Source organism: Lissotriton vulgaris, chromosome 3_1 (genome assembly GCF_964263255.1).
Source record: "Lissotriton vulgaris chromosome 3_1, aLisVul1.2, whole genome shotgun sequence".
In the NCBI taxonomy this organism is placed as follows: domain Eukaryota; kingdom Metazoa; phylum Chordata; class Amphibia; order Caudata; family Salamandridae; genus Lissotriton; species Lissotriton vulgaris.
The window spans coordinates 1,915,474,788-1,915,489,966 of record NC_141689.1 but is presented as its reverse complement, the minus strand read 5'-3'; the positions used below and the strand labels follow the sequence as shown (position 1 = coordinate 1,915,489,966).

The window sequence follows — 15,179 nt, the reverse complement described above, 5'->3', positions numbered from 1 at the left end:
TTGGATTTATTTCAAGAGCCTGCTAGGTAGGATGCTTAACGCGCCTATTGCAGAAAGGTTTCAATTCTAGTCTGATAGCTCAAGAGGTTCACGTCAGCTGCGAAGTTTATTTTAACATGTCACAGGCATCAGTCCCGTAAGGAGGGAAGTCACTCGGTTAAGGCGCATGCTGCGTGGCTGTGCGTGTTACCTGCACATAAAAGGGCCCGGTTGTGATCGGGCCGCCCGCTTCACACCACACCACTCAGCTTCCGCGGGGGGTGGGGGGAGGGGGGTCGATAACAAGGAGGCATGGAGTGCTGAATTGAAGCAGGCTTGCGGTAGGCTGGTGATAATATGTTATGTTCTAGCGCCTGTCGTGGCAGGGTGCTGTGTCTGTGAAAAATGGTTTTCAGCACTCACGCTTATTGCGTGGGTTTCCCTGGTGAGTGAACATCACCTGAAAAAAAGCCTGTTATCACCCCGGGGTTAAGGAACCAAAAAGGTGTTCTCGCAAATGATATAAAAGACCGTCTTTTTAAGAGTGTTTGTTGTCATGCTGTTAAAAATAAGTAAAGGTGCTCGCGTCCACCGGTGGCACACACCCTCCCACTGCCGCTCGCTCCTCTGTCTCTACGTGCAGTCTGTCTACCTCTGTCCCTTCCCCCTTTTGTCCTGGAGACTGCCACTGGCGAAGACTTTTCAGGATCCGTGCAACCCCCGGCTCTGCCCCCCGCCCTCCTCCTATATATGCTGATTCTTGCGAGTGCAGAGGTTCCCTCCCAGCTCGCAGCAACTTCAAACCCACACCCCCGCCCCCTGCCTTCCCCACGCCGATCACTTACTGGGCGAAGTTTCCCTCCCTGTGTGCTGCAAATTTGGGCTTGCTCCCTCCCCTCCTCCCCACCCGCCGCCGATCGCTGCTGCTTATCCCTTCCCCTCACGCCTGAATCCCCGGCCGGGCTTGTCGCCTCCTCCCCGGCCGCAGCTAGCCTCTCTGGTTCCCTGTGTCACCCGGGGATGCCCGAGGAGGGTACGTGTGCACTGTGTTGAGGCACTGCTGGCTGTGTATCCCAGCCCTGACCTGCCGGAGGGACCACTGGAGGAGAAGAGTCCCTTCAAAGGAGCCACCTCCCCCGAGCAGCGCCTCGACGTGCACTGATACTCGTGCAAGTGATACTCGTGTGCAGGCGCTCTTTGAGGAGGCAGGACACGCTCCCGGCTCGGATCCTCTCAGCGCCCGTCAGTGGTACTCACAGGGACCTGGGGCACTTTCTGCGCGGGCACTTAGTGGGAAGCAGCCAGACCACCGCACCGGGAGCCCCCGGCACCTCGTGGGAAGGAGAGCGCCACTCTTGCTGGCCAATGTGCAGGCCTGTTGCTGCTGCAGGTCACCCGGCAGGCACTTTCCGGCACAGGGTGGGGAAATGCCGCCCGGGCTAAGCCAGAGACGCTCGTGGAGGAGTCCTGTGCAGCATCTGAGCGTTGTACCCTTGCCCCACTCACCCAGGAGGGGAACTCCCACAGCCGCCGGCCTCCCAGAAGCTGATACGCATCTCCGGCTCCGGTTTTAAACGCGCACATGCGCTATCATGCTGCTGCTTACCTGATCGCAAATATAAACCCCTTCCTGGCAAGTTCCATTTCGCAGCCCACTCCTGGAGAATACTTTTGGTGACTGACCAAAACAAGGCGACCAAAAAAAAAAAAAAAAAATAGGAACCGCCCACCACCGCAATGACGTTGTCGATGGGGCAGGATGAGAAAAAATAAATAAATAAAATCGCCGGAATGCCCACGAATCGCCTCGGTGAATGACGGACAGATCTCTCTTCCAATGGCTAGCCTTCATTTATGGAGCTAGCCAATGGAAGACAGAGGGGGAACTAAGGCCACACTGTTCTAACATAAGATTTCGCCAGCACGGAACGCTGCTTGCCAGGTGAAACCTAAAAATGTACATTTTGCTTGTTTATTTATATACTGGTTATTAATTTCACATTTCATTTTTTAAGCGGTCGTGGCATGCCCGAGTAGGCTTTGCGAACCCCCAGACCACAAGTTAACAATAAGGGCATTTAGACATAAAAATTTCAGGGAAAATTAACAGACAACAGCTAGGTTACATAAGGATTTCAGGGTGCAGTGGATGGATTCATAAACCTGTTCCCCCCATGCAACTTTTATATCAGTGGTGGTCACAGCTGATTAGTTCTAGTTAGGTCACAGTTTCCATAAGAAGATCTTTTTTATTTCACTATTAACTTTGGAGCGGTGTCACCCATTTGCACCACAAAACTTTCCCAAAGAAAAATCCAGTCACCAAGTCTACTTTATGGATATATGTATATATATATATATATATATATATATATATATATATATGCAAATCAGCTCCTCTCCGCTTCTCAGCATTTCGCAGCAGGCAAGCATGCACGCTAAACTGGCAACGAAGGAGACGGACCACCAGGTACAGCAAGATGTTATTTTATTGTGTTATCACAGCAAACAGCTACGCGTTTCGGGCCAAGTCGCCCTTGTTCACACTGCAACGTCAAAAAAGTCGATCGCGTTTTTTATATGCTTAAAGTGAAACACACCTCTAACAGTGACATCAATGATCACATGATCATAGAGAGAGAAGACATACATAGTCATTATTGTAACGGTGTGTTTTTGCATATCACAGGATGAATCCCGGTATTGGGTATATTCTAATAATTATATCTTGCAACACCAAGGAAATAAATATACATTTTGACATCCTCTATATTATGTGCGCATAAGAATAATTATTTTAGCAGATTTTGACAAATATTTCTGTTTGAATACGTGTACACCATCAATGGGTAACACTCGCCTATTATCTCAAAATCATGTCTGATAAATAACAACACTCGTTTTTAAAAGGAAGATCAATTATATGTGTGTCTGCTAATATATGGGCAAAAAATTGCAGAGCAGCAATTGAATTAAAGTGCATAAAGAACTGTGCAAAAGTATGTGCAAAGAAAGCAAAAAAGTGCATACTGCATGAATCAAGAAGTATTTCAATATTTATAACTGTAATCTCTCAGATACCTGAGATGACCTTACATTAAAACTATGAAACTCATTACTTCTAAAATTCCTCATAGCAGTAAAAAAGTTATAAAGTTAAAATCACCAATTCTCATAAATATCTATATAAATATATACAAAAAAGTGTAAAAAAGTAGTATGAAAAAAGTGTAAAAAATTCATCATTATATATACAGTTAAGTGTCAGCACCTTCGTTGCTACAAAATGGTCATGGCACAACAGTATAATTCAATAAATAAATACATAACGAAAGAGAGCCTATACATATATATTAATACAACACCTTGTGTGATTTTGTACTCAATAATAGGGATCCTAACAATTGAGTAATTGTGTATAGTGAACAGAATGGATACTTAAAATCTAATACATATATATATATATTGTGGAGCGAGGATATAACAAAGAGGTCGTGCGCCTTGCTAGATTGAAGGCTAGTCAATTTTCCCAAGGTGAACTGTTAGATTCATCCAATGATAGACAGGAGGACAGGAATATCAGATACATTACAACCTACAACACAGGATCCATGAGGGTCAGACAGTGTTTGGCTAAACACTGGCAGGTGTTGAAAACTGAAACTACCATTGAGGAAGCCATACAAAATTTTCCTAATGTGACCTTCAGAAAGGGACAATCTCTCAAAGATAGGTTGTGTAGCAATGACATTGTAAAAAAGAAAGAATCTCCATTAGATGTTAAGGGCTTCTTTACATGCATGTCCTGCAAGGCATGCAAGTATAGCTGTAATGTTAAGAAAGTATTCTACCCGGTGGAAAATGTGGAGAAAACAATTGAAAAACACTTAACCTGTCTCTCAGACCATTGCGTTTACATACTGACCTGTCCCTGCCCCAAGAGATATGTGGGCAGCACCATGTTTGCTGCCAAAAAGCGTGTATTGGAGCATATGAGAGCCATCCAAAATAAAGATAAGCTCTCACCTATTGCCCGACACTTTGAAGAGTACCATCACAGTAATAGGGATCTGTTACGTTTCTGTGTTGTGGATAGAATACCAACCAGCAACAGGGGAGGGGACAGAATCCGTAGACTAAGACAACTAGAATCCCAATACATTCTTAATCTAGAGTCTAAGATCCCGATAGGCCTGAATTCTGAGGAAGAAATGGCATGGTTCCTGGGAGAGTAGGCCTTACATGGAATATTCAAAACTAGTCTGGTTCTGTCTCTGGAAACATGGGCATTTAGGCAAGGGGCATTGCTCTACTGACCGACCTGTCCTATCTGCACTTGAATACTTTGGTATGCTGTCATATATATACTGAGTCTAAGGTTTTCCGCTGTAATTTTAACATTCACAGTTTCACTTGTTTTTAACGTAACTAATTGATGAATAGGAGAAATGTCCACACTTTGGGTTATAGATGAAACAATTTGGTATACTTAATGAGCCAGGGATGTTTCTCTTGCAGATTGGGGACTCCAGCGAATATATGGAATGGACAATCTATGGACATGAAATTTGCCTGCCTAACTGGGAAACGAATAATGTCAAGGAATGTTAGTTAATGTTACATTATGATTTATTGCTTGAACTTGGAAATGATAGAAACTAAGAGACTTGGTGAAAAAGATCATGGACTAACCCACTTGGGTTTTGGAATCTATTTAATTTGTTTATATTGTTTATACTTATGAAGACCAGGATGTGGATTAGGTCCTATCCCTAACGGGTGCATTTATCCTTTTGTCTTTGAATTTGCCACTGGGCATAGAATATGTGATTTTCTAAAATCATGATTTTCATACGTTTCTTACACCAAATGTTTAAATATGTTTAAAACATTTATCCTTGGTTATACATTCTTCTATACATTGTATTATGCCACTTGGCTAATATAATACCCTAATGTACCCAGTCTCTCTACAAACGTTATGCCATTATTATCTGGGCAGGCGAGTCCTATGTCTCTCCAACGTATCAATGGCAGGAAGTTCTATCCCATGATTATGTTATTATCTTTAAAGAACATTGTTTAATTTAAGCTGGCACAAACGTTATGCCATTATTATTTGGGCAGGCGAGTCCTATGTCTCTCCAACGTATCAAACGCAGGAGGTTCTATCCCATGATCATGTCATTATCTTTAAAGAACATTGTTTAATTTAAGCTGGCACACTGATGAAATATTTACTTTTTGGCTCCAATGCATATCCAATGATGTTTTCACGCATTGTAACTAACCCATTGAAAGATGGCCGACTCCTTACAGCACGTTTGTCCCCTTTTTATGTTGTTGGTTTAATGTATCACATGCACTTTATTTAACCTATGGAAAAACAACAACACTTACCCGTGAGCAAGGCGGTTGTCCGCCGAAACGCGTAGGGTTGGTTTTGGCTTGTGGTTATGGAATAAACCAAAGATTTGACCAAGCAGACGGCATTGTGTCCGACTTTCATCTGTGTGGAGTGCGTTGTACTTTCTGTACGAGTGGATTTGTATATGTATATATATATATATATATATATATATATATATATATATATATATATATATATAATCCGGATTGCAAAATCTATATGTGATCCGGATTGCAGAAAATTATTTAACTATTCATAAAAAATGGTGCATGTCTTCTGTATTGTTAAGCCCATTTGGCCATTTGCTGTCAAATTCCAGAATCATTTTAGTTTTAAGTTGCCTGAGTAACAATTCTCGATTGCCACCTCTTCTTAATTTAGGGATAGCTCCTACTACAAAATATTTAAGGCAGGCCACATCATTGTTGTGTGTGATTTTAAAGTGGCGAGCTACCGGATAGGCTGGATCGCTGTGTAAGATAGCCCGTAAATGCTGCAATATCCTGAAGTGCACATGCAGCTTGGTGCTTCCGATGTAATTCATCATGTATATATATATATATATATATATATATACATACATACATACATATATACACATACACACACACACACACACATACTCACACATAAAACCAGTGGCAATCACCAATGGGTAGTTAAAGTATGACCCAATGTATTCATACAGACATAAAGGGTCTTGTTGCTCCTTAATGAATGTCCGTGCTGGTATACTTGCTGCTAAATAACACATCAATGTATAACTTTTACATTTACACTTTTTTTGCACTATTTTGCACAATATTCACACTATTTGCACATTGGTTTTAAATACGATGACGTTCCCTGACATAATTAAAGTTTGAGGTTTTTGACTGAATTTAAAATACTGCTATGCAATGTATTTATCTGTTTACATATAAAGTTAGTTTTTACCAAGACTTTTAATCTGCATTTTGCACAATGGATTTTGTAAATAGGCAGAATTGTAAAGACAGAGTTGTAGTTTAGAGGCGTAGAAACATGTCTTCTATGTCTATTGCATTTGTCGAGACATATAGAGGTGAAACACGAAAGTTAAACCAGGCGGATTGTGCCGAGTGCATGTATAGTACACAATAAAACATTTCTTAGCACATAATTAAATAAGAAGCTCAAAAGAGCACTTTCAGCATCTCTGGCAAGTGTGAATGAACAGCACCATAAACCTCTAAGAAACGAGACCAGAACGGGTAGTAATGGGTACAGTGTACTTTCTGTAAGACTTTCCGAAAGTGACCCTAATCAGGACATAACTAAACCTTTCATGTATATTTTACAACATCTAGATAGCAAAAGACTGGGATCCAATGATGAAAGCGGAGGTGACACCAAAGTAGCAGGAAGCAACAATATAATTTATGGGCGCATTACCTCGGCTGTTTAATCGGGTGTGATCTTGGGCATGACAGCCTTCAGCGAGCAAAGCAGGAAACGGCGGTGAGAGGATTACTTTGAAGTCTGATGCTGGCTGCAAGCAAACCAGCATGAGTGAGGAGAGAGGCAAATGGTGTGCGATGTGCACGCGCCCGCACACATGCACTGTATGCAATCCGCCTTAGGGTGCATTTTTGAGAGCCCATACTTAAGTCTCGCTGAGAACGCATGCGCGTTCACTCAGCGAGACCTAAAATCAAAGGTTAAGGATAATTCATAGTTAGAAACGCTCTACTTATTCTTCCTGCTGAGAGTAGACCTTGGGCTGCACTGCTTCACTACCCTGAAAGGGTAAAGAGTTACAATAGGGTACTTCGTTACCAGTAAAAAGTCCATTACGGGCTGATTTCTTGTGAAGGACTCGCAACCTTCGCAACTAATAAACCAATTTCTCAAAGACAGAACAAAGCACTTACTGGATTTAAGGCACTGCAGTCAAAAACAATGACATAAGTCAATTACTACATTAGGTATGAAGGAGAAACTGCTTACAGAAAATGTGCTGAACTTAATGGGGAAATTGAGTGCTTAGTCCAAGACTCGCTTTTCATGCCAAAGGCTAAATTCGGCAATTGAAGGTAGACGGCTATCCGCATCTGTGCACATTTTAAGTAATGATTAATAATGTGGAAGGGTTAAGTGTGGGAGGAGAGAGAAAGAGACAGAGAGAGAGAGAGACAGAGGCAGAGAGAGAGAGAGAGAGAGAAAGTATATATTGGGAAATAATTTATTAAGGCGCCTCTCGAGCTACAAATAAACAGGTCACCGGGTTGAAAATAATGACAACCTAAATTATTACAACAAATGTATATTTCAAACTCAAACTCAAACATTTAATTTGGCTGCAAATAGATCCAAGAGGCAATAATCACGGTATACCCAGGAGGATGTTATGACCCAGCAGTTAACAGAGGATCAAACACAGCAGACATTACATATAATAGCAGCAGAGTTTCTAATATAGAGCTTTTAATCCATTATCGAACATCATGATTTTAACCCTCACTTATTTGTAAATTCGCAGCTAATTACAAGCAAATAAATTAGTCACAAAAACACTAAGAGCACATCTGGCATCCCATCAACCTGTGCTGGGTGCATTTTTCTTTTTCAGAAGGAACTTACTTTTCTTTTCTATTTTGTTTGTGCTCTTCTCTGGCAAGCTGAGCCGCTTTCCTGCTGTACGGGTGGATAACTTTCTTCTCTTGCTTTCCTTTTCCTTGAGGTACTTTTGGCTGAAATATAGTAATCAAGATACAAAGGCCATAAGAGGTAAAGCGTATTCCTCGGCTTTCAGTCAATATACAGACTCGCATACTGCGTAATAGATTATTCCCCGGAAACAGAAACGTCATTCATTTACTGCTGTCAGCTTAGCCACAACAATATATACATTATTTCAATGTAACTTAAAACGATACAGAAACAACAAAAAAACATTATAAAAAAGCAATATTCGTACAGCTAAACGAATAAGTCTAATTGTCAAGATAAACCTAGCACTGGAAATAAAGCTGCCACGATTTAAAATGTTGACCCTACTGTGTGCTGGAGTACTGTAGTGGTTTAAATTACTGAAACCATGGATGGGACCTCACAAGATAGTGCCTTTATTATTTGTGGTGGACCTCATACTCCCTTAATCTTTAAACGAATGGACCACTTTCTTACATAATCCTGAGCCAAGTAACAAGAGTCACTCCGCCCAGCTGGAAACAAAAAGTAAGCCTTCTTTTCACAAACGTGATACATATTTCTATAAAAGACCTATTTGACAATAAATGCATACAATCTGCAGACTTATGAAAAATGGACGTTGATCATGTCTGACTCTTGACCAGCCATGATCCAAGCCACCTGTGTGTAGTGCTATATTTTTTTGTTCACCACTGAAGGAAAATAATCTCCATGACCTTTGACATTGTATTCATGGACTATATTAAGAAATTATGAATGGGATATCATGGATTTAGTTTTCCTATAGGACATGGTCAATAAATGCATCATCTTTTTCATGATTTTCTAAATTATATTCTCGATAATAAAATGTATTGGTCGATTTTATCCATATTGCTTGGCTTTCTTATGTAATAATATTAATAAGTATATTTGAATTGTTAGGCTCTTTATATACAATAGAAAAAGAAAAGTAAACAAATCTCCAGGATAAAACATTCAACAATTTGTAAAACATAAGCTGACATTTTTTATATCTTTTCTTTTTGAAGGCCCAACAAAAGTGAAAAGATAAACACAAGTTTTAAAGACCTCTTTACTGCTCATTTACTTTCTGAATGAGCAGAACATCTGTTCTTTGCCAGCCGGAGCTCTCTCTCACCAGAACAGGCCCTGATAAAGGCTGACCCACCATAGCAAGTGAGTGAGTACATTTTTCGACGCCTGTTACAATAACCTTTTTGGCCAATAGCCGGCTCTCGTGAAAGCTATCAGTTCAGGTAACTGTGCGGATCGTTCATTTGCTACAGAACTTCAATATTTTTTTTTTATTTGTACAAACAGCATATGCGGCTCTTAAAATTCCAGCATGATCCCTCAAACAAGAGCAATCTACGAATAACATATAATCACAATTTTCCAAACTTGAATACAATTATGAACTTTTTCTTCCTCCACCTGCAGAAGGGCAAAGGCAATTGCATAGCAACACTGAACACAGCATATGGTTTGCTAGAAATGGTATGCCCAACAATATTACTTCACATCGAATAATCCCAGTAAAAAATAAAATACCTAGTAAAAGTGCAGTTGAACTCACGTGAAGCTATTCGCACACAATTATTGCACATTGTGCAATTAGGCACCCGGAAATGCCTTTGCTTGTATGTGAATTGGAATTCAAAAACATATTTCCGGAGTACTCTTGAAAAGCGGCGGCCGTTGCTGCAGCGTTCTATCGCCACTTTCGAAAAAGTTTTTGCATCTCAGATATTCGAAAATCTTCCTTCAAACTGATATTTCCAAATTTGCTTGAGAATGGTCCCTTAAGGAGTGAGCCGAGTCATAGGGGGTTTGGTTTCGGTAGATGGATGGAGTCAGAGAGGACGGGCCCAGTTTCACCGGCCCCTTGGCTAGGGGGCCGCTGCTCCTTACAGCCACGGAATGTTCAACTGACCCTTGATTCACCCCACTGGGAGAGACAGGCAGTGGGGAGGTGGTTTCATTGAGTGTCTGTCCCGTGTTATCACTCACTGATAAGCTGGAATTGGATGGCGCGCCCGATAAGAGACCAGTGGAGCCATCGGATTGAAGCACTAGGGCTAAAGTATTTTGTGATAAGTTACAATACAGAGCGGATCACTTTTTCTCAAATATGTCATCTTGAGCGAATATGTAACTTGTAAATCTCCCCACAAGTAACGGTAGCAGAGTATTGTCACCTCTGGGTAAAGTACCGGCTATATAAAATGCATAATAAATACAGCTACATTTCTACGACATCAGGCGAAAGTTCGACCAAGTTTGAAAGTGCCGCAACAGTGCAGTCGTGAGAATGATTGCTATCATCGATGTCAGGATCAGCAATGCTCACAGAAAGTCGTAGCTGGGTGATGCTGCTCTCATCTCGTACTTCACTGCCACCAAATCGTAGTGGTGAAGTCTCAACGAATGCCGTCATCAGAATCGGTAGCCGCTGGGGACAACACAATGCATGAGCCGTTACAGGACTTAGCAAAGTATCTGTATCCAATGGTACTGCTGATGGTAGTGTAAGACAGACGTCCAACACGCATTCTTCTCCGCATAGCATACATCGAAGAACAGGTAGGATGCAATTTTGCCAGATTGGTCTGAATGTAAGAAACCAGGTCATATTCAGATCTCTTAGCCGGGCTAATCTAAGGACTTTAGTTATGCGGTCCCGATAGCGTATAGCTAGGATCGTTTCTTCCATCGTTGCTGGAGTCTTGTCTGCGACTTGGCTTGCCATATTGGAGCAGAAGGGTCAAAAATAAAATTCCTGCTACGAGTCCCAAAAGAAGTGGTAGGCCGCCAAAGACAGAATGGACAAAATTGGGAAAAATGCCCAGAACTGTTTCGAACGGTGTGAACAGTCCCGAAAAAATTGTCTTAAATATATGTGGGATACCACTGGCATCAGACATATTTAGGAATTGGCTTAGCATTTCTACGAAATGCACGGGGCAATTTGTTGATAAAAGGGTATGTATCTCTGCCATTGTCCTTGCAACCAGAAGATCATACGTTTCCTTTGATGACGTTAAAGGCACGGTTGTCTGTAAAAGAACAGACTTCATTCTGCTTAAAGTATCAATTCGAATAGAAGAGATATTCAAAGAAGGCCAAATCGTCGCCTCCGTATCTGGAGTGCTGTTTGGATACAATACTTGCATACAGCAAGTGACCATGGAACTAACGCTTACGAGATAGGCTTTCCCGGGCACCATGCCACAACAGCTGTGGTCCACTATTAGAATATAGCTCCCGTTAGAAAGCCGTCTAAAGAATGGCTCTATTTGTGTTGCAGGTGTGCCGTGCTGGTGACATGAAAGGTTATTTGAAGTCCCCTCACAGGCCCCATGCAAATTAATACCTTGCACAGAAGTATACCGCTTAGTGATTGTTTACAATTGTTACCACTAAGAAATACATTCTGTTTCTTTTCACTATAACATGTGTGTGTGTAAGGCAATTTCCATGATGGCTTAATGTACCCTTTACCCACCCTTTCATACTGGCCCGCTGGTATATACTCTTGGCAGTATTTAAATTGAAAAGTTGTTATCGGAATTGTAATTATTCCGTGTATTATCCATTCAATGACAGGTCTTTCTGACATTGTCAATGGTAATCTCCCAAGTTTTTCAATGCTCAGAATCGTATAGTCTGCTCCTTTTTGTGCCAAACTGATTTGTTTATCAGTAGGGTTAAAGAGAGAATAATGACGTTGTGTTTATCAAACGCCATGGCACGTAACCTGAACGCAGATTTTGCAACGTCCAGCCGAGCTGCACAATAGAACGTAATTGGGACTGACCGTGTTGTAACATTAGTAGGTACTGATCTATTATATCGATAGCAGATGATACAATACTGTCCAGTGAATATATTCTGGAGGACAGAGTCATTAACCCATTGTCCACAACAGGAAGTGATTTTTCCAAATTATTACGATGAATTTCTCGTATTTTCTCTGCTGTCTCAATTTGAGTTACTTTCCAAGCTTCGTTGTACGCAGCGTATATACCGGCCGCTATGAAACGTTTTTGACGCTGTTTGCGTAGTCCCATTATGAAATCACGCAAGTCAGCACTGTCTTCAAGTAAAGTCAAGTGTTGCTTAATTTCAGCCAGTGTGGATTTCTGTAGCATCTGTAGTGGTATTACTATCAGGTATTGGCTTTGGAATAGACGGTTTGTTTAAGTCTTTAATCTTAGCTAGGCCAAGACAAGTAGTCTGTTGAATGGTGTCATTTAAGAATATTATTTGTTCGTGCAGGCTCTAAATAATGCTTCTAAACCTTGGACCTGCCAATTTTTTGTTCCCCAGATGGTTTTCGTTTCAATGTTGTCTTTCAAGAATTCAAAACCAAATGTAATCATTTTTTCATAAAATGTTTCAGAATAAATCAATTTAGTATTTGTCAACATTGTTTTTATCCCTGTCTTATTTAACAGTTTAAAATAAAACGTTTCTGCATCACTTGTGTTAAACCCTGAGAAGTATGGGAATTTCTCATAAAATGTTTTTGAACTGCTTTTAGGTGGTTGCACGATATTCCCATTGATTATACTTAAAAACATTTCTAGGTTGAGCAGATTTATGTAAATAGTGATGTGCAAAGTGATTGTAACAGTACATTTGTTCATAATTCGGTGAACCCTGTAAGTAATCATGTTCTGTAAATTTTGCTGACATTGCTAAATCTGACATCATATTATTTATGCTTTCAAAGTCCCAATCATCAGAGAATGTACTTGGTTTTACAAAGTCACTTAATGAAACCTTGAAATGATGTGGATATTTCAAGAGTTCAACCGGGCCATAGATTTCGTAATCAGTTTTGTCCCAAGCTACCCCACCGGGTATTGGAATGGCTGTGACATTCACTGATGATAGTTCTCTTTTCTCGATGTGAGATGACTTGTTTGGCTTTAGGACCAGGTTAATGATTTGACTTGCTGTGTCCATTGTACTGTATTTTCCTTCAATGAATATTCCCAAACAAAGTACCATGATGAGCCAAAGCAGGAGGAAAAGTACACCTAACACAATCCAAAATTCAATCCATGGAGAAATCAGATAGGTTTCTTTGAGTTGATGAAAGAGTTTAGTTAATTTGTCTTTGAAAGTTTTTGTTGTTGGCGTTTCTTCAGGTTCGCTTGGATCTTCAGAAAAGTTATCGAAATTGATGAAGTAGCCAGATGCAGTTCTGTCAATTGTTGGAATTGCTTCGGAATTTTCTTTTGCTTTTATATTTTTTCTTTCATTAGCATAGTCTGAGGCTACATCGTTGTAGACAGGTGTTTCTTGACGAACTGTTGCAATTTGGGTTTCAAGAGGCACAAGTTCCATGGCATTGTTGCATAGTCTTTTTTTATTCACTGCAGGTTTATCCACTGTGATTAGTCTCTCAGTTTGAACCTCTTGGATTGTAGCAAATTTTGGTATTCTGCTATTTCTTGGGAGTCCACTGGGCCTACTACTTATTATTGGCCACATGATTGTGGTTTTACCAGGTCGATGGATACAACTCGGTTCTCCTTTTTACCAGCAAGGGAGGGTAGTACAACTGATCTTGTTCCGCTGACAGCTAAGACAGGTACTGCTTTTCTGTAAGAAGGCCTAAATTCCTTCTTCACCGCGATCTTCTCTCTGACCAGATCCCCAATCTTAAGAATCCAGACAGGACTTGCAGGGGCAGGTGGTTTATCTTCAGTGGCTGTTGGCTGCTGTTTTAACTTTATGTTGCTCAGGGCTTTTCTTGTTTCATTTAAGTCCTGTAAAACAGCCAAACGATCTTTGATATTAAAACATTTTGTTTCTACCACTGAAGTCTGACTATCTAAGTCCTGAATATGCACTAGTTCGTACGGACTGAAACCTTTTAGAGAATTTCTTGGCAGATTATTAAGACTACGTTGGACACTTGTTAAATGTTGGACCCACCCATCACCCGAACCGAATACCCTCGTCGTTATAGATTGCTTTATGTCCCGGTTTTTTCTTTCCACAATCCCATTTCCCTCAGGATGGAAGGGACAAGAGTACCGCAATGCAATGCCCATGCTGGTCATGGCCTCCTTATAAGCTCAAAAGCTAAAAGCAGGACCCTGGGCAGAATGTAGCATGCCAATTGCGTATGTGCCGATAAAGACTCGCAAATCTTTTATAACAGTTCTGGCGTCAGCCGAGCGCTGGTGTCTGTATTTTTAAGTGAATCTAGTCTTAAAAAGAAATAAATGGGACGCTGGATTTTACTTATAGTTAGCCTTATGCTAACTACAAGAAGGGCCATGGCAATACTCCGGTCGGTTCGCTACTGCATTTTCTGTTGCAGTTTGGACATCTTTTTGCAAATTTGTAATGTTGCAGGCTCATCCCCGGCCACCAGTATTCTGATTGTAATTCTTTCTGAGATTCCTTGATCTGTTTGTGCCTCGGACCATCACCCATGTGTGAGTCTGCTATTAATAAGATTCTCCTGTTCGTGTTTGGAATTACTCTATCCCCCACTCCAGGAATTCGAGCAAAAGAAACAGAGTTTTCATCAATTATGTATGTATAATTGAGTGGATAGTTCACGGGCAGTGCTGCACAGTCGCCTTTTGAAGACGTTTTTACCGCCAACATGGTTTCCCCGTCTATGCATTTTTCTGAACGCTTTTTTGTGGCTACGGAAGCCGGTTGAGCTGCTTCCGCTGTGGCTGTATTAGCCAATGAATTCCCTGCAACGTGAACGCCATCACGTTGATGACTCGGTGTATGTATCACGTGAGTCTTTCGTAGTTCTTTCTGCAAAATAACTACCTGTTCCCAAAGCTTCTTATGCTTTATTGTGGCACCTGTGTCATCCTTGTAATCGTTTTGAACCCAGTTCTGCAAGTCATTATTGTAAGATTTGAAGCAGAAATGTGAATCACACACTATTAGTGTCGGGAATTCACGATCGGCATTTTCAAGCGCCATCTTTAAAGATCTGATTTCAACTCGCTGAGCCGAACAGTTTCTCAGTGATTCAGTTTTTGTTATTTTTGTTCTGAATTTACCACAGCGCCAGCGACCTTTAACAATCGCCCACGCTGCATTGTAGGATTTATTATCCACATCGTAA

The 15,179-nt window shown here is 41.0% G+C and overlaps 1 protein-coding gene across 1 annotated transcript in view; it reads right to left on the bottom strand.

The window, feature by feature from the left end:
• TMA16 (translation machinery associated 16 homolog) overlaps window positions 1-15,179 on the bottom strand; it is a 125,465-nt gene that overhangs the window by 94,676 nt on the left and 15,610 nt on the right. Inside the window, exon 2 of the mRNA XM_086962387.1 lies at window positions 7,991-8,100. Coding sequence (XP_086818513.1) covers window positions 7,991-8,100 — 110 coding nt within the window. The remainder of the gene's footprint in view (window positions 1-7,990; window positions 8,101-15,179) is intronic.